This window comes from Phoxinus phoxinus (genome assembly GCF_949152265.1).
Source record: "Phoxinus phoxinus genome assembly, chromosome: 14".
Lineage (NCBI taxonomy): Eukaryota > Metazoa > Chordata > Actinopteri > Cypriniformes > Leuciscidae > Phoxinus > Phoxinus phoxinus.
Window position 1 is genome coordinate 7,358,226 of NC_136889.1, and position 18,814 is coordinate 7,377,039.

Genomic DNA, 18,814 nt, shown 5'->3' on the forward strand with positions numbered 1-18,814 from the left:
AGATCTCGTGGTATTTCGTAAAAAAAGGCAATGAATCAGAAAGGAAGTGGGGAAAAAGCAGTCAGCACCCAACTCAGTGGTTGTAAAACCACTGGACGTTTCATTTATTTTAGCTGCTATCTCGTTTTTCATTCGGGGGAAATTGCTCCGATATATCACACTGAACTGACACAGCTGTCAACAGGACGTTACATTTCCACCACTGTATTTTCTCTCATTGGCTGCTAAAGAAGGGGTGTTCACATTGACGGCGATTTGCAGTGACCGGAAGTCTTTCATTTTCAGTGAGAGTGGCAATTTGAGATGACATGAGCATCAGGACCGTTGCCAACATTACAAAGTTGGGGTCATCTTTACGCAAAACGCACAGCCGACTACCAACGAGAGAAGTAGCATGCATCCACCCCCTGACACGCTGTAGAGTAGAAACCCACAGTGTGAACGCCTCTTTAGATATGCGCTGGTCGTCCTCGGGGTCCCACTGTCTTCTGATTTGTTTGCTGATAACTTGTGTGTTCACTCCCAGTGAGCAGTGTTACGGCAAGGCGCGGCTGGAAGCGGCCCGCTCGTGTGTGTGTTGGGCTCAGTAGATGACTGACTGATCTGTACGTCAGTGTGATGCGTTTCACTTTGAGAGGTTTGATGTAACTCTCGTCTCTCACAGTAATTCCATCAAGCTGGTGAACCTGTGTTCCATCTTCATAAGCACATGGCTCACTGCTGCAGGATTCATTCATCTGGTGAGTGAAAAAACACACACACGCCCCCCCTCTCCCTATGCCCCAGGAGAAACTGACAAAGAGAGGAGTGCACGTGCAGATTCGTGGGAGGAAAAAGCTCCTAAACGAGCGTCACGTCTGTCCCTTTGTGCCGTATATGGTTTGTGTTGTAGTTCATCTAAAGGTTTGGTGTTTTGTTGTTCCTTTTCCGTGTTTTTATTATTATTATTATTTATTTTTTTATCAGGATGTGCCAGAGGACATCTGTGCCACTAGATGGCAGTAAAGACTCTGATTGCCACTAAATCCTCAGTTTGGTTTCTCTCACAATTCATTTTTGTGATTTTCTCTATGGACACTAGATGGCTGTAGAGGATCGTGTTTTGATCGCTCAGTAATTCTCTCTTCGCTCTCCTCTCCACTGCAGGTGGAAAACTCAGGGGATCCATGGGAAAACTTTCAAAACTCTCAACCGCTCTCATATTGGGAATGTGTGTACTTATTAATGGTCACTATGTCCACTGTGGGATATGGAGACGTCTATGCAAGAACCACTCTTGGACGCCTTTTCATGGTCTTCTTCATTCTTGGTGGTCTGGTAAAAACACTTTTCCTCTTGTTGGCACTCAATGCACCCCTCCTGCACCTCTTCCCCTACCTCATGCAAACGCCTTGCTCCAACTACCATGTACAAATAAGACAACTCCTGTGATTTGACTCTCATAACTGTCGTCTTTCCACAGTCTTCATAATGGCCCAAATTATAACGCTGTTTTTACCATATTGTATACGTCCACTGTCTTTGTAACGTTTGCACCCCTGCCTTTAAAATCCATTACCTTGTTTTAACATTACAGCCCAAGTTAAGATGAAATGTACATGTATTGTGTAAATTCTTGTAGATGCTGTATGACACTACCACTCATGTTTATTACATTTAAAGTAGTCTTTAAAGAATGTATTTTGACGATAATGTTGTTGCTATTCTCTTAAAACAGTTTTGCGGTTTCAGGAGATCCCATCCTTCTGTTTCCCTCCCCGAATTCCAACAAACACAGTGGCAGGCGGATGGCCCATAGTCCTGCTTGAGCGTCTCCATAGCAACAGCAGCCACAAACACTCAAAGAGTGCATTTACCCCAGCGCAACTTCAGATGGTGATACAGAAAAATATACATAGCAATAACACAGACTCAGACTAGCTGTGTATGTTTCATTTTTTGTTAAACTGATTTAGAAGGGGAGAACAGCAAATAAATGAGAGATAAGCAGCTGGGATTAGTAGATTTAGTTCGACTTTAATTTTCAAACTGCAATTAACATTTCTTAAGTTTAGTTAAAAAAAATGTAGTTAAAAATATATATAATTATATAATAAATACTATCATTCAAATCCTATCAGATAGGCCTGTTCTAATTTATATATTAATTATTGCATAAGACATAAAATACTGTAAAAATCAAATTAAAAAAGGACGTTTTCCACATGAACATAGTATCTTATTCATTTTTTAAAAAAAAATATTGTGCCATCTTTTATAAAATGATTTTCATGTCAAATAAATAGTTTCATCATATTACTGCATGATCATGAATACATTTGGTTGCGCTTGTGAAATTAATGGGTCAGATCAGGTAGAAATAGTTACTACAAGATAACTAATTTTCACTTTTTACAGTGAATACGTTTTTCAAGGGAATGTCATTTTGAAAAGTTAAAAAGAAATGATTCAAGGAAATTATACAAATTCAAAAATCAATATATATATCGTCCAGCCTTAGGGTCTTGGTGGTTAACCTACTCAAGATCAGGGTATAGATCATCCACAGGCATTCAATAACTCTCATGTGAAGTTCATACAAACATAACGCAGGACAGATGCGCTCCATTCCTATCACTGGACAGAACGTTCCAGCTGTCCAGAAGTTTCCATAGCAATCTGCTATTTCTTTTTGTTTTTGAGGAGGACTGGAAATAATCATTGCTCTGCTTTATATCAGGTGTTCAATTAATGACTTCAGTATGGAAATGTTGTAAACCGTCAGGTCTGATCAGACAGTTGTCATAATTCATTAGGGCCCTAGAGAGGGGGTGAAGAACCGCTCACAACTCTCTTCGGAAGGTCAGGCTGACAACTCAGGGATTAAGATCTCTAGTAACATGCTGCGTGGAGATAAAGCAGAACTTAGTCAAGGCTGCAATCTTGCAAAGCGCATCCAGCTCATTTAAAGCACACTAATGAGTCTTAATGTGCTTTGCAGCTGTGGGCGATCAGGCTGGACTATTCAAATACACTTGCCACTGCAATAGTGTTTGTTGGACAAAACATGGCATGTAGGTTTTTTTCTTCTTTCTCTTCGTTTTCACAAGATATTTTTTGTGCTGTCAGAGAAAACAGATGGGCAGCACCAATAAAATAAAGACAAGAAAAAAAGTGGAGTGTCTCCAAAGTTGGCTTTTTGTCCATTATTCTGTTTCCCCCACAATTAAAAAGATCCTTTCAGATCTTTTCAGAAGCACAATGGACGTTTAAAAAATTTATGACCATTATGACCAAGCTACACCATTTTTTCCCCCCCGACAAAACACAAGCCCTATCAATTTCTGCACATCAGAGGTTGGGGGTAAAAATCCAGACTCAAACGGGTCTCTCCGCTCTCTTTTTTAGCCTCTGCTTCTGTCTCCCATCTTCTCCTTAGGCCATGTTTGCCAGCTACGTCCCTGAAATCATAGAGTTAATAGGAAACCGCAAGAAATATGGTGGTTCCTATAGTGCGGTAAATGGCAGAAAGTAAGTATTCAAGGTGCCTCTGTGGCCTCGGTCACAGCAGAACCCCTCTTTGCATGCCCTTTTCTTTTTCTGTTCCATGCATGTAGGCCATGTTTGCTCGCTACGTGCCAGAAATTGCTGCTCTCATCCTTAATCGGAAGAAATACGGAGGGAGTTATAACTCGACACGAGGCAGAAAGTAAGTCAAAATCCAGAACCAGGTGTGGTTGTGTGACTCAAACTCCCCCTTCTCAGATAGAGAGGGGGTTAGTCCAGACAAAAAAAAAATTATAGGACAAATGAAAGTCACACTGTGACTGGAGACCTTGGCCATCGAAGCCACATGTCCATGCCCTTTGCTCTGTGTCCGTGGCTTCTTTTTCGTAACACATCTGCTGCATTTTAATTTCATTACAGTGACTGCTGTTGGTTTTCCATCCGTTATGTGCTGCTGTAGAATGGGTGTCTGTTTCGTATTTGTAATATAAATGAGCAGAGTAAATGATAGAAAATGAAATCATTAGCTCATAGAACTAGTTGTATGATGCTCAGATACAAGACACTGTTTACTTAGTGTCATCATTGTCTTGTGTTTGATTCAATTTTCTGTTCTTTGAGTTCTATTCGTCATGCTTGATCCATCTCTTGCATGCTCTTTGTGAATGGATGTCTGTTGGCTTTTTTGTTTGCTTGTTTGTTTGTTTGGTTGTGCATGCTGCAGTGAGAAAAGCCTCTCTGGCTGTGCGTCACTGCTGGCTCATAACCTCATCTCCGTGTGACATGACTCTGGCCCTGATCTTCAGTCAGCGCACACCCTGAATGCTTGGATGCCTCAGCTCTCGCACTGGAGCTGCTCCATTGCAATTGGCTTGCTTTTTTGCCCCGCTTGGTACTTTTATCATGTTCCGTTTTTTCTTTTCCTTTTCAAAGATGACCCCTGAATGTGAATGTGGATATTTTAACCCCTCCCCACACTCGTCTTCTGGCTCAAACACGGCCCTGTCATCAGCACAGCGATTCTCCCAAACGCTCGCGTCTAAGTTCCAGAGCCCTCTCTCTCTCTCTCTAGCGTGCGCACTATTTCCCAACCCATTACGCAGCGTGAAACAGGCCCACGGTCACGTCCGGCTTTCATCATCTGAATTTGAGGGCAAATACTAAGCCGGGAGAAAGTCATTAGGAGCCCCTTTGTTTGATGCCGTTTCGCTGTCAGTGAAACAAGATTGATGAAATGTTATGTTTGGCCTCGGCCCCACGTTTGGATTCGCAGTCTGGTGTTGAGAGAAGGCCTTGTCAAAAGAGCTGAGCCTCTTTCTTTCTCTCACTTTCTTTCTCTCTGGCTATGCATGCATCTGGTTGCAATTACAGTAGGCTCCAGCTCTCTGGCCGAGCAGAAAGACAGGCACCAGGCTTTGCCTTATTGTTTAAATATGCATGGGACTGAGTGCTCATGAACGGACACATCATGACACCTCGAAATAAATGTCGAGATATTTATTTCAACTGTCAGCACATTTCCGACAAGCTCAGGCTGGTGCAAAACACATACGTTTAGAGTCTAATTCTGCATAAACTCAAAAATGTACAAGAGCCTCAAGTTAAAAAATAATAATATAAATAGTCTATGAGTAAGTGTTTATGAATAAGCTTTGGAAGCTGCATAAATGTTATTTAAATGCTTATTATACTAATGATAAGTGTAGAGTTTAGTTTGAATTAAACACCAACGATTATGCATTATTTTTTAAATAGTTATTATTATTATTGATAAAAGTATTATTATCATATTTGTGGGAATAACCTGGAAGCAGCAAAACCAGGTATTTTATGGTCACAAATATGACAGTACAATTATAATAATTATCTAGTGTTCAAAAGTTAGTGTATCTATATGCGATTATTTTTTTCTTCAGATCACCAGATAATAACTTAATAACTGAACTGTAAGTAGTTTTTTGTTTATGTCTGAACCATTATCCCAATATAATTGGTGGTTTATCATAGTGAAGTGACGAAACTAAAGACTAGTTAGTCTGATTTTTTCAGAATATTTCAGAAATATTCTTAAACAGTATTTATGATCAATGTGGTTTGTGATGGACAAATTACTTGAGTGACAGCATCATAGTTATATGTACACTACTGTTCAAAAGTTTGGGGTTAAATTGAAGCATGCAAGTGACAATAAAGACATTTATATGGTTAACATTTCTACATATTTCAAATAAATGCTTAAAGGTACACTGTGTAGGAATTTCTCCCATTTAGCGGTGAAATTGTATTTTTGCATTCAAACGAATAGTGCTCTCTAGCGCCTCGCTTTTTCAAATGCGTGTTGCAACTACGGTAGCCATTATGTACCAAGAAGCTATGACAACATGTCCTCCAATAGCACTTCCAAGCGCTTCTCACTGATCTCCTTGTCCGTTTTAGCTGGTGTCAGTCACGTAACGCTCGCTCTGAACGAAAACGAGTTGTGGAAATGCGTTGAGGTAGGCTAGTGATTTTTGTCCCTCTCTGCTATTATAGTTTTTCAAGGTGGCGGAACGACATGGAAGCCTCCTTGGACTTACCCATCCAATGTAAATAAAGATAAGAAATTCTTCGCTTACGAGAATAAGTCAGATCATTGGCAGAGGTAATTTTACTCCAATGAGGACATATTTATGAATAAAGACATTGATTTTAGCATATAAAATACTTAAACAACTACACAGTGTACCTAAAAAAAAAAAAAAAAACTTTTTGTTCATCAAAGAATCCTGAAAACAAAAAAACATTGGTAATAATAAGAAATGTTTCTTGAGCACCAGATCAGCATATTAGAATCATTTCTGAAATATCATGTGGCACTGAAGACTGGAGTAATGATGCTGAAAATTCAGCTTGGCCATCACAGGAATAAATTCCATTTTAAAATGTATGAAATAGAAAACAGTTATTAATATTTTTTGATAAATGTAGTCTTAGTTGACCATAAGGGACTTATTTCAAAAACGTTAAAAAAAATCCTACCGCCCCCAAAAAATTTAACAGTAGTGTATAAAAAATAATAATCATAGTTCTTATCCTATAGTCCCTTTAACACAGCACATGTCTTTTGTTAAAAGCTAAAGACGCTGTGCACTCACTGAACTGAAGTGAACAACTATCTTTATTGAGTGATTTTGTAATTTGTCAACTACAAAAGTAATTTGGCTTAAATGTTTCCATTTAGAAACCAATAGCTCTTTAGTCTTTTGTGTGTGTGTGTGTGTGTGTGTGTGTTGAGCCTTGACACTACGGTCATGGCGTATCGAGCCTTGCAGTAGTTTGAACTGTAATCTCTGCTATTGAATCCATGCCACAGCCAGGTTTGTGATGGCTGTTTATGTCAGCAGCGTGTTCTGATGATGCTTAGCCATCAGAACGGGAACACAGATCTGGATCTATGACTGTAATATAGAGCAGCGTTCTGTTGGATCAGGCCGGGGTCTCTGTGGTTTCCATTAGTGCGCAGATGAAACTGACATAAACCCTGAGTGAACTCTGAGCTCATGCGCCGCCTCTGAGCTTCTCTCCAGAATCGAAGCCACACCAAGTATGTGGAGCCGGCACCACTTGCCCCGCAGCAAGATGTTGGCATGAGCATGCATGGAGTAAGAGTTGAAAAGAGGGTGAAATGGCATGTACAGTAGAAATGCCATTACTGATATGGCCCTCACAACGCATTAAAACGAGTGAGATCAATGGAGGTTCAGTCATCTGGCTTCCTGACTTCTGCTTAGGTGTGCTGGGGAACTATCAATGCATAGCTGACAATCTGATGTATAGTCTGTGATGTTGGACAGCTTACTGCATTGAACATTCTCCTGCTAGTTTTTAGGCTGAGATTTAACAGAAACTTGTATTTATGTATAACCTCCTGGGACCCAGCAGAAGAAAAAAATAAAATGCTGCATGAAAAACGTATGACAAAAAAAAAGTATGTTGAGGGAAAATAAATCAAGGCACAATTAAATGAAAATTATGTAATTGTCTTTGAATGATCAATAGTGTAAATATGAATTAGCAGAATCTGAATTTAATAGGTGTTTAATGTAAATGAGTGTTTTCCAGCACTTTGACACTGTTTTCTGTCAACTTCAACTAAACACACATGATCCATTCCAGACTTTGCATTTACCAGTAAATGGATAGTCACCCAAAAATATAAATTGTCATAATTTACTCTTCATTTAAACTCACGTCATTCCAAATCTTTCTTTCTTCTCTGGAGCACAAAAAGAAGAGACAATATATATATATATATATATATATATATATATATATATATATATATATATATATATATATAAAAAGTCATGTTTAGATTTTAGTGACTTTCAAATATCCCTTTTTGTGTCACGCAGAAGAAAGTCTTGTGTGTTGTTATTGTTAACTATAACTGTTTTATTATTTTCATTAATAATAATAATAATAATAATTCATTACATTTATATAGCGCTTTTCTGGACACCCAAAGCGCTTTACATAGAAGGGGGGATTAATTAAATTAAAGCTAAAATCAAATAAAAATATTAGATGGAATTAGAAATGTTGCCTTGTCAACTAACTGATAACAAGTTTAAATATATGTACTGAAACTAAAACTGAAATAAAATATAAATAATATTAGAACAACACTAATATGGCTTTGGAACGACATGAGGGTGAGGAAAGTATGACAGAATTTACATTTTGGGTGAACTATCCACTTAAGTTCTCAATATGTTAAAATGTTACATAATTATTTGTTTATATATCGGTCATTTTCTGATTATTCATTAAACAATTTTTATAAACATGTACAAAAATGGGTGTCTATTTGCACTAAGTGTAAATAATAGTTTAGTGCAGATAGTGGCAGACAATATTTGCACTTCAGTTTAATGTATATATTATTATAATATTATAAAGTTAGTCTAATTTGTGTAAATAGCCTCTGCCAACAAGGCAGGCTATTTGTAATTGGTGTAAATATACACTCCGAAATAACAGTCCTAATGCTCCTAATGCCATAAAAGGTTTTATTGAATTGTAATGGCCTAACTAACCCCTAAACATTTGGTATCACTTTAAAGCCTAGAATGTATCTTTACACTCAGGAAACCATTTTGGGAAATCGGGAAACCAATTCTCCTCTACAGAAGAAAACATGAGTTGCTGGGTCCCAGAAATATAGTTTAACTTAGAATTCTAATGCAAAAATTTTGCCCATCACAAACCACATCGACTGGCCATAAATGCTGCTTAAACCTCTTTTCAGTTCTTGGACACTTGGGATATTGCATTGATTCGTATTCATGAAAAAGTAGGTAGTCAAAGCAAACACTGAAACAAACCTCATGAGAGAGATTAAAACGTATTCACTCTTGTGATGTGTAACAATTAACCAATCAAGAAATAGAGGCTTCAATGGTCGATTCTTAACCTTTTACATTTGGTCCCCCTAGTGTTAGATATCTGGTTATCATTGAGCGATACCCAGCCTTACATGTTATGCTGGGAAATTGCAGTCAAAAATGACATAATGAAGTGTTTTTGAATAATTACAGTAGTTTAAAGAGGTGTTACTGGCTAAAGAGTTGCCAAATTAAATTCATTATTGTTCTCCTGCATCAAGTCATAATGATGATGGAGCCCTGGCTCCATATGGACTACATATGTCCATCTCAAGCTCTGTTCTCTCTTGGTTTGAAGAGAAGTGCAGGCGTTCACCCCTTTCATCAGGTGACATTCTCCTCGCAGCTATCTGTTCCTAAAATGTTGTTGATTTATAAAAGTCGAGCGCGGAAACGGGCTTTGCGTTCGGCTCTGAAATGATTGATCAGTTTAAGGATTAGAGCAGTATCAATGGTTTCGCTGCTGAGGCTGATGTTCGAGCTTGTTGTTTTTAATTTATTCAAATTTTGGTTACGATTTCCATATTTTTGTTGCTATATTTTTTTCATTTTTATTTGGCATGTTTCACAGTGCATGCTGGGTAACTGCCCTTCTGCATTTGATTGCTCTGTTTGTGCATATTGTTTTAACATTTTATTTCACCTTATCGTGCGTAACATTGTGTTGTAACCTAAGTGTTCTCTTCACTGTGTGTTGTTTTTCGTGTGTATTTTAAGTTGACGACATCTTAAGTGTGTAGATAGGAAGTTTTTCCAGTAGTATTTATTTATTTTTAAACATTTTTATATTTTAAATATACAGTTTTCTTTTTCTTGTTAAAATGCTCTGGTGTTTATTATTCATATTACTTTTAATCACTGATTAAAAAACTTTTATTTATTTTTAAACTAATTATTTCTCCTATATTTGTGAACAATATTGTGGCTATACAGTCATAAAGACGTTTAAAATTGTACAACAAATGCAAGGACAAATGCTAGACTTACAAGTGCTATTTTAATCTTTAAAAATGCACTCAGCAATTTAAGATTAAGAATTTTGATGTGGACTAGTCATATCAGTAGCCTAATAATAGCTGCTTTATTTTACAATGGACCTCATGGAGGCTCACATGTTACTGTAAGATCACATGACTAGTTAAATATTTACCTCTATTTATAACAAACATCACACAAAAATGAATCGACCTCTGATCAAATCTACTATATTATAAAGAATTTAAATAAAAAAAGTAAAATTATTCTGTCAGAATGATATGTGATAATTTCAATACCTATACAGTCCATAATGACATTAGTCTTACCTAATAGTCTTTTGCATGGTTTTATTTCTTGTATTTCCTTCATTGGCAGTACCATAAATATAAAGGAAAAAAACAAACAAACAAAAAAATTCCCCACAGTGGTGAAACACAATCAGTAGCACAGTCACGCACCACTGGTGGCTCATCCAAACATGGAGACAAGATGTCTGACATAAGCCAAGACAGAGTGTATTTGTATCCCTGCCAGAGACTCTGTTCTGCTGTTCTAGAGTAAAACAGAGTGAGAGCATTGTCATATAAAACCCTCCGATTTAGCTAAAGCTCACAACTGGGCATTTTTGGAAATAGGAAAACATGAATAATGTGTCTCTCATCAAGCCACCCCTTTGCCAGACACGGTTGGCTTTAGACCAAGCCATCAACTCAACAGAGTCTTCTCATCCCAGGACAGTCAAGCATGCAATTACTACCACTCATTAAATACAAGAGGCCAGATCTGTGAAGATCATTATGTGTGATAGCATCCAGACACTGCACTCATAAAGCCTCATCACGTCCCTCCGGCAAACAGAGATCCGCTTAATGTTTGCCCTGGATCTCAGCACAAATAAGCACATCTCTCCAGCACCTGAGAGAGCACAGGCACATACACCCAGTTACAATTAAGGTCAGCAGCCCCTGTTCTTTCTACACATTGAGTCTGCTGAAGGGAGAGAGTTAGTTTGGACAGATTTAGATTGATTACCATGCACGGTTAAAGCTCTTGAGACTTTGACCACAGCAGTATTGGAGTCATCCAGCATGGGAAGTGAAGTGATCCGCAAAACCCCATGCCTACAGCTCAACTCTTTAACCTCCTGTTGCATAGAAGCTTTGCTTGACAAATAAAACATGGTTATTGTTCTGCAACAGTTATAGAAGTGGCCATTAAGTTGTTAGGATAGTAATGATGGGCCGTAATCTTTTATAAGAGTCAGATCATTGCACATGCAAAACTCTTGAGAACAACTTTGGCGTGTAATTTAAAGTGCATTAGTGTGTAGTATGGTATATAGTTTAAAGGCTTAAAAACAACCTTTAGCTAAGGGATTTCTCAGTGACTCTTTTTGCAAGTTACATCGCTGTGCCAGTTGGTGGCGACAAGTTACTTTCTTTGAGTCATTGAATCATTTACTGAATCTATTTGTTAAAACACACTGATTTAGTCAGCACTGAAATATGTGACAATCTTTATAAGTGAATTATTGAATCATTGACTAACCTGATTCATACTCAGATTAATTCAGAAATGAATCAAGTGTCTTTTATAAGTGAGTCACTTAATCATTGACTAAACTGATTCAAAACACAGAAATTAAACAAGTGAGTCGCTGCGTCCAAAGTCGAATACTTATTTACTATATAGTATGCAAAAAAACAATACGCCAAAAGAATAGCATGTCCGAATACATAGTATTCGAAAAAACGTAGGTCACGTGACAGTAATAACATGGCGGGTGTAATACATCTAAATTGTGTTCATACTACCCATATGCATACTATATAGAACATACTTTTTTTTATAATTGTCTCAAAGTAAATTCAAATGTAGTACCTACTCAGACAGTATACGATTTCGGATAGTGTCTTCATGAGTGAGTCACTGAATTATTTACTCTACCATTTTGTTTAAAAACACTGATACAGTACATTTATAGATGAAACAAGTGAGTCTTTGAATTAATTTCTCGACCAATTTGACCAAATACTGATACATTCAGGAATTAAACTGCATTATTGTATAATGCTCTGAGATGAAACAGTTGATCCTGTTTAGATTTTATTTTCATTGGTGGAACAAAAATAGACAACTGACAATGTTGTCTAAAATGTAAGTTACTCAATATGAAGTAGTTTGTTTATTGTACTGATGTAATATACAGTATGAATAACAGCACTCTTGTTTGTGTGATTATTGCCTAGTGATATTATTGCATCTTTAGCTTTAGCTAATACTGCACAGAAGTGCTATTTGAGCGCTGCCTATATAGCCAGTAGATGTCAAGGCAACTCACTACTAGGTTTTGGAACAGCTCTAGAGTATGAAACTAGATCTTACTATAGAGGCAGAATAAATGAGCCCCAGAAGACCATGACCTCTGGAACAATCCGTTAGAGTCTGTTTGTTTGTTCCATCTGATGTATCACAAGTTTTTCATTCGGTGCCTGTCCGGAGAAGTCACGGTTAGAGTTCAAGGCAGCCACAGATCCAAAAACAATTTAACCGCTTTTGACAGGGGTTCCGATACATGTCAGTTAGTACTGATGTACATGTCAACATGCGTCTTAGCACAAGGGTGGTTTGGCTACAGAGACATAGCTTATTAAGAACATTTGACAATCCAACATTAAAAAGTAAGATTAAATTTTGTTTGCCCTGAAAAATTCAAAGCACTTAATTTAGTGTTTAAACCATGTTTATAAATATGAGGTAAAGCAACATGTGCTATTATGACTATAACAGACAGTAAATGTTTGAAAGCCACAACATTTAATGTTTTCAAGACATTTTTGGTTATTATTCTGGACTTTTAGCTTTTTTTTTAGGATATGCCAGAGTTTTGTTTTATTTTATGTTGCACTCTTCAGCTGAATTTTCCCCCTTACAGGCACATTGTGGTCTGTGGTCATATCACGCTCGAAAGTGTTTCCAACTTCCTTAAAGACTTCCTACACAAGGACAGGGATGATGTCAATGTAGAAATTGTTTTTCTTCATAAGTAAGTACAATTCCCTTCGGAATACATTTTATGAGATCGATGGAGCCTTTGCCCACTGTAAAGAATATAATGACTGTGTTACTAAGAAAAACAAATATATAGTTGCCTGTTTTTATATAACAAGGAGATCAGCCAGTAACTTTTTTTTTTTTTTTTTTTTACATTCTTTCGTTTGATGCACACTTGTAACAATGTTCCTTTTGAATTGAAAACATTTTAAACAATGCAGAGCTTTACATCACTTGGTTAATAACATACTTTCTCTTTTTGCCATATTATAGTATTTCCCCTAATCTTGAGCTGGAAGCCTTGTTCAAACGTCACTTCACTCAGGTGGAATTCTATCAAGGATCTGTCCTTAACCCACATGATCTAGCAAGAGTGAAGGTAACATCGTAAAAACATAGCATTTCTCCCATTTTGGTTTAATAATGGTGTCATACACTGATACATTATCGAATTAATTTTTTTATTACAGACACAGAATCGTAGGGGTGTTGTAGAGAATTACGCAGGAGGTTGTTAGTGTCCATTTTTGCTGCTGCTCTGAACACTGCCGTCTCACCTTTTCTTTTCCATCTTGTACAGATCGAGTCAGCTGATGCCTGCTTGATTCTTGCAAACAAATACTGTGGAGACCCTGATGCTGAAGATGCCTCTAATATCATGAGGTCAGTTCGGTGAAGGGTTACAGTTGCCTATCAACTCTAGACAGATTTCAACACATCTTGTTTTGTGCAGCAGCATCACACTCGCTAGAGACATCCTACTGTAAAACAGATGTATTGAAAGCTGATGTCTTTCACCCTCCTGTGCTGTCTAAGAAAGGTGTGAATGGGATAGTCGGCGTCTCAGGTCAGATTCGCACATGTTATATACCTGGACACAGATGAAAAGAGCCAGCAGGAATTTCCTTTGGGATGGAGTCAACTAATATTGCTCTGAAAGAGTGTGTGAAGGGAGGGCAAACATATTTCACTTCCTCCTTTCATGAAGATGTTCTTTAGCCACGAGTAACGCACAGAATTGCACACAGTTTGGCCTGTTTGGAAAATGAAATATTAATTTAGGCATGTCTTGGAATGCTCTTTTGAACTATGTGTTATAGAGCAGCTTAATATGGAAATAAATTCTGCACCTCTCTTATGAGACTGGAGAGAAATCCAGACTAGATTTCACAGTAAAGTCACACTGTTCTGCCACATATCACAGGCTTCTCTATGGAAATAAAAGATGAATTGTTTTTTTTATTCATTCAGCAGATGCTTGCTTTTAATCCAAAGTGACTTACGATGGTGAATACTGGGACAGTCCTGGAGGTTAAATGTGCACTCAATACGTTTTTGTTTACATGAGGGAGTGACCTGCTCCATGCAGAATAAAACAGATTTTACTAGAAGATTAATGTCTAGAGTTTTCTCATGTGAGTGTAAGTCATGTTGATTATATTTCTCGAAAGTGCTGTTCATATACTACTTTTCAAAAGGAGGTCAGTATTTTTTTTTTTTTTGAGAAATAATACTTTTATTTATTTAGCAAGAATATTTCAAATTGATTCAAAGTGACAGTAAAGCTCAAAAATGTGTGTGTGTATATATATATATATATATATGATTGATATTTTTGTAGAAGCACCGATACAGTTTTTTCAAGATTATTTGATAATTAGAAGGTTCAAAGAACAGCATTTGGTTGATTATATATATATATATATATATATATAACCTAGATATATATTTGCGCACCACTCAAAATACTTTCTTAAATCTCTGATGAATAAAATCAAGTTCTGTCCTGCATATTTCCCCTCCTGAATATTCTATTTAAGGCAGAAATGTTTATTTCCCTTGCTGCAAAAAAGCTGTTTCATGTTGACTTCTCTCCTTTTTTTACAGGGTAATATCTATCAAGAACTACCATCCAAAGATCAGAATAATCACGCAAATGTTGCAATACCACAATAAGGTAGGAAGTGTATTTTTCTGTTTTGTTGCTGTCAAGTCAAATCAACAATAAAATGTTGACGACCTAAACAGAAAGAATGCAGTCCATACAATGTACAAAGAGGCTATAAAAGTTATCAGAAACATGACTTGTCAAATAAATGTGCTATATGAGGCCCTCAGATTCTGCTTTCCATGACAATGGTAAATTTATAGTTCAGGGGAATCAAATACAGAGTATGTTTATGCTTATTCCCTATTACACCAACATGAACACAGCTCTGTATTCATCAGGGAGCGCTGGAACAGGAGATGGATGTTAATGACTTGATGGATGTTTTTTGTTCATGGGACAGTTCACTCGAGAGCAATTGAATGTCAACTGTAGACAACTGTTTTAGAGGACTGTCAGAGAACCTGCTGTTTTAGCAATGAGATATGATAGTGACGTGCTACTGTTATGAGATTTGCGTTATCAGTTTGACAGATTTATATAATCTAACAAGGCAGGAGAGAGATGGGGCTGTTGTAACACGTTGTGTTTTGACAGTGTTTTGTACTGTGTGTTTCAAACCTCAATATAATATATAATAAATTCATGTTTATTTGCTACAAGTATAGAAAACTAAAACTTCTCTCTAAACTGTAAGAAATATATTGATTGTCATTTTTTTTCTGGTGTTTTTCATTACTACACTTGTTAGACATCTCAGCTGGGGACATTGTTAACTTCCCCTTTTCTCGTCCCATGTGTCCTCAGGCCCATCTGCTAAACATTCCCAGCTGGAACTGGAAGGAGGGTGATGATGCGATCTGCTTGGCCGAGTTGAAGGCTGGCTTCATAGCCCAGAGTTGCCTGGCACAGGGCCTGTCCACTATGCTCGCCAATCTCTTCTCCATGAGGTCATACATCAAGGTACCGTCAGCCCGTCTTGTGCTTTGATAAATCCCGTAGAGTAGAATCAGCCTCCATCCCCACTTCAGCTCAATCACCAGAGCCATTATAGTATTGAGTAAATCATCTTCTGAGCCTGGCGGTCTCATTTGGGACGTACTCGGGACGGCAACACAGCAATGCAGCTGCCATAATGAGGTAATTTATATGAGTCAATGGCATGGTGGAAGTGAGGATGTAAATTAGTGGTTTTTCCTCTTTCAGAATTTACTGTCCTCCTGCGTGCCGATAGAGCTGGAAAATGCGAACCATGTGCCTGTTTCATAGTCAATGAACGGCACCCCAAAGCCATCTTTATTTATCGTCCAACTGAACCAGACTGCTCAGAGACGTACGGATCGCTCTTTTTAAGAAAACACTAAATAAAACGGTCTGAGGCCTGAATGGCTGCAGTGAGGTGGTGGGTTATTATCAGGTGGTTCAGATTTGGATGGAGCTCTTTGGAAAAACAGAGAGATCAAGAGAGAGCATGAGTGAGCGATCAGACTAAAGAATTTCACAGAGATTGTAAAACGTATTCTGAAATCCGCAAAGGGCTATATTTTACTCTCTTTGATTTTTCTCTTGACTGCGCAGGCTTTCAACATGGAGAGCAACATTCTTGTGTCATAAAGAGATGAGGAATGAGTTTATAATGACTGTGTAAATGTGGCATGTGTGGAAACATCTGCAGGGCACATCACTCTTCTCATAAAAACCTAGAGGAGAGACAGCCCAGACCACCCATGCCAGAGTGCATTGTACGAATACACATTTCTAACCTCTCTGACCCATGTCCATACTCACCAAAACACGTTCTTTAACTGTCAAAAAGGAAAGTGTATCAATATTGATGCTGATAATTTCTTAATGGGTCCGATGGCAACACACTGTAATAGAGAGCAGTGAGATCAAAAAATGTATGGAGATACTGGAAAGCTTCCATTATTTCCATCACCTGTGCAATGACTTTGTAAAATAGGCTTTGTCCCAATACCATATTAGCCTTATTGTCTACATTAATGAATATCCCATTTTCCAGTTATATTTAAGAAGAAATGTTTCTTGAACACCAAATCAGCATATTCGAATGATTTCTGACGGTTCATGTGACACTGAAGATTGGATTAGCTGCTGATAATTCAGCTTTACCATCACAGAAATAAATTACTTTTTAAAATATATTTTAAAAAACAACAACAAAAAAACAAGATATTTTTAATTGTAATATTATTTCACCGTATTACTATTTTACTGCATTGTTGATCCAATAAATGTAGCCTTGGTGAACATAAGAGACTTCTTTCAAAAATATTTAAAGAAAATCTTGCAGACCCCAACTTTTGAATGGTAGTATAGTTGGCTTTTATATTGTCACATCTGTAACATTTAGTCATATATGCAGATTTATTATCCTGTTGTTTTCTGCCCACAATTGATGTTAGACGTATACCTTTTTTTTTGTAATTCAGTTCATTTTTGAAAACCGCTAAATAAAACATAAATATATTCACGTTAATACTGAAACCATGTGATATCAGATGTTATTTTGAAAACAAAATTCTTCCCTTAGATATATTGATATTGTATTATCCGCTTTAATGTTCAATAATCATGAAGTATAAAGATTGGTCCTTTAAATGTATTTGGCAACCATAACAAAGCATCTCTAGTGGTATTAAAAATGTTTAGCTAATATTTCTTGTTGTTCTTAAGGTGTTTTTTATTTTATTTTTATTTTTTTAATATCTTCAGTCCATTTCTGTCAGCAACTTTACATAACTTCACAGTGAGACATCAAGACAATATAGACAATGTGTGAGAGTGTAAGGCCCAGTCTGTCTGCTGAAGGAGTGGGGTTAGAGAGGGCCGCTTGTGTAGACGGCAACATGACTGATTTGAGTGGGCATTCAGGAAGCAGACCAGAAGGGTGTTACCGGGAGGTGTTAATGAGACCCACACCCCAGAGATCCACACATTCACACAACCACAAACACATTTGCATTATGTCTGTTGTCCTAAGTATACATTTCTGATGTGTTGTGTCGTTCACTAAGAATAATAACGCTAGAACGTTCAGCGTGACTCCTTTATCTGGTCTCTTCAGGTTTAACAAAAAAGCAATAAGCAGAGGGGATTCGGATCAGGCTCTCTGGAGGGACTTGAGGAAATAATTGTTCAGTCGGTGCGAGAGAACACGCCCGTAACACTTACTTACATCAGCTCTGACAGGCAGGGAGCCTATGGTAAATGGCTGCCATCTCTTTAGGACTAAATGACAAAAGTCTACCCATTAGTGCCACCCTAAAAGATGCCTGCTCCGGAATGCGAGTGCTCTTAGCCTGGCAGAGGGAAAGAGAGTTGGGCCTGGCTTTGAAAGCATCTCTGTTGACTGTCTGTCAGATAGACGTTGGCTTGGCAAGATGGCTGACTAATGGCAGAGTGTTTGCCTAATAGCCCCGCTGCTTATCACAGCCCCACCCGCCCCACATCCCGAGACGCATGTAATGAGAGGATGATGAAGAGACCAGCTGGGAGTTCAGACACGCAAATATGCCTGGCCTTTATTCTCACTCTCAAGTCTGAAAAAGACTGAAATGTTAAACAAGTGAAAGGATGATATTGAGAAAGAGAGAAACTTCAGAGTGCAAGACGTGCGTATGCTGTGTTCTGGTATGAGACTGTACACAATGCTTCTTTGTGGTTATCCAACTTAGTTAGAGTTGATGACATATTTAATTTGATGCGCATGAAAAAAAACACGGCTTTTATTGACTTAATTAAACACTATATGTTCAGTAGTATGTAATATTCACAACCAACAGCTTTTTGTCCTCTGCTGAAATGGCTGTTATTGCTCGCTCTCATGTTGTTCCAAGCCCATAAGGCTTTTGTTGATCTTTGAAAAGCAAATTTAGATACTTTTTAATGAAACCTGAGTTTTCTGTACCTCTTTCACTCTTCAAAAAGTTCATTAAGATGGTAAAACGAATCCATATGA

The 18,814-nt window shown here is 37.6% G+C and overlaps 1 protein-coding gene across 3 annotated transcripts in view; it reads left to right on the forward strand.

The window, feature by feature from the left end:
• The window catches only part of kcnma1a (potassium large conductance calcium-activated channel, subfamily M, alpha member 1a), a 176,066-nt gene that overhangs the window by 106,397 nt on the left and 50,855 nt on the right, over positions 1–18,814 (forward strand). For 2 of the 3 annotated variants that reach the window (XM_079635398.1, XM_079635399.1), the window contains 8 exons: positions 665–740; positions 1,147–1,317; positions 3,419–3,510; positions 12,826–12,936; positions 13,218–13,323; positions 13,525–13,607; positions 14,832–14,901; positions 15,640–15,795. In XM_079635398.1, coding sequence (XP_079491524.1) covers positions 665–740; positions 1,147–1,317; positions 3,419–3,510; positions 12,826–12,936; positions 13,218–13,323; positions 13,525–13,607; positions 14,832–14,901; positions 15,640–15,795 — 865 coding nt within the window. Of the gene's footprint in view, positions 1–664; positions 741–1,146; positions 1,318–3,418; positions 3,511–3,596; positions 3,689–12,825; positions 12,937–13,217; positions 13,324–13,524; positions 13,608–14,831; positions 14,902–15,639; positions 15,796–18,814 lie in introns of all 3 variants that reach the window. The other variant, XM_079635400.1, reaches the window with a different exon arrangement.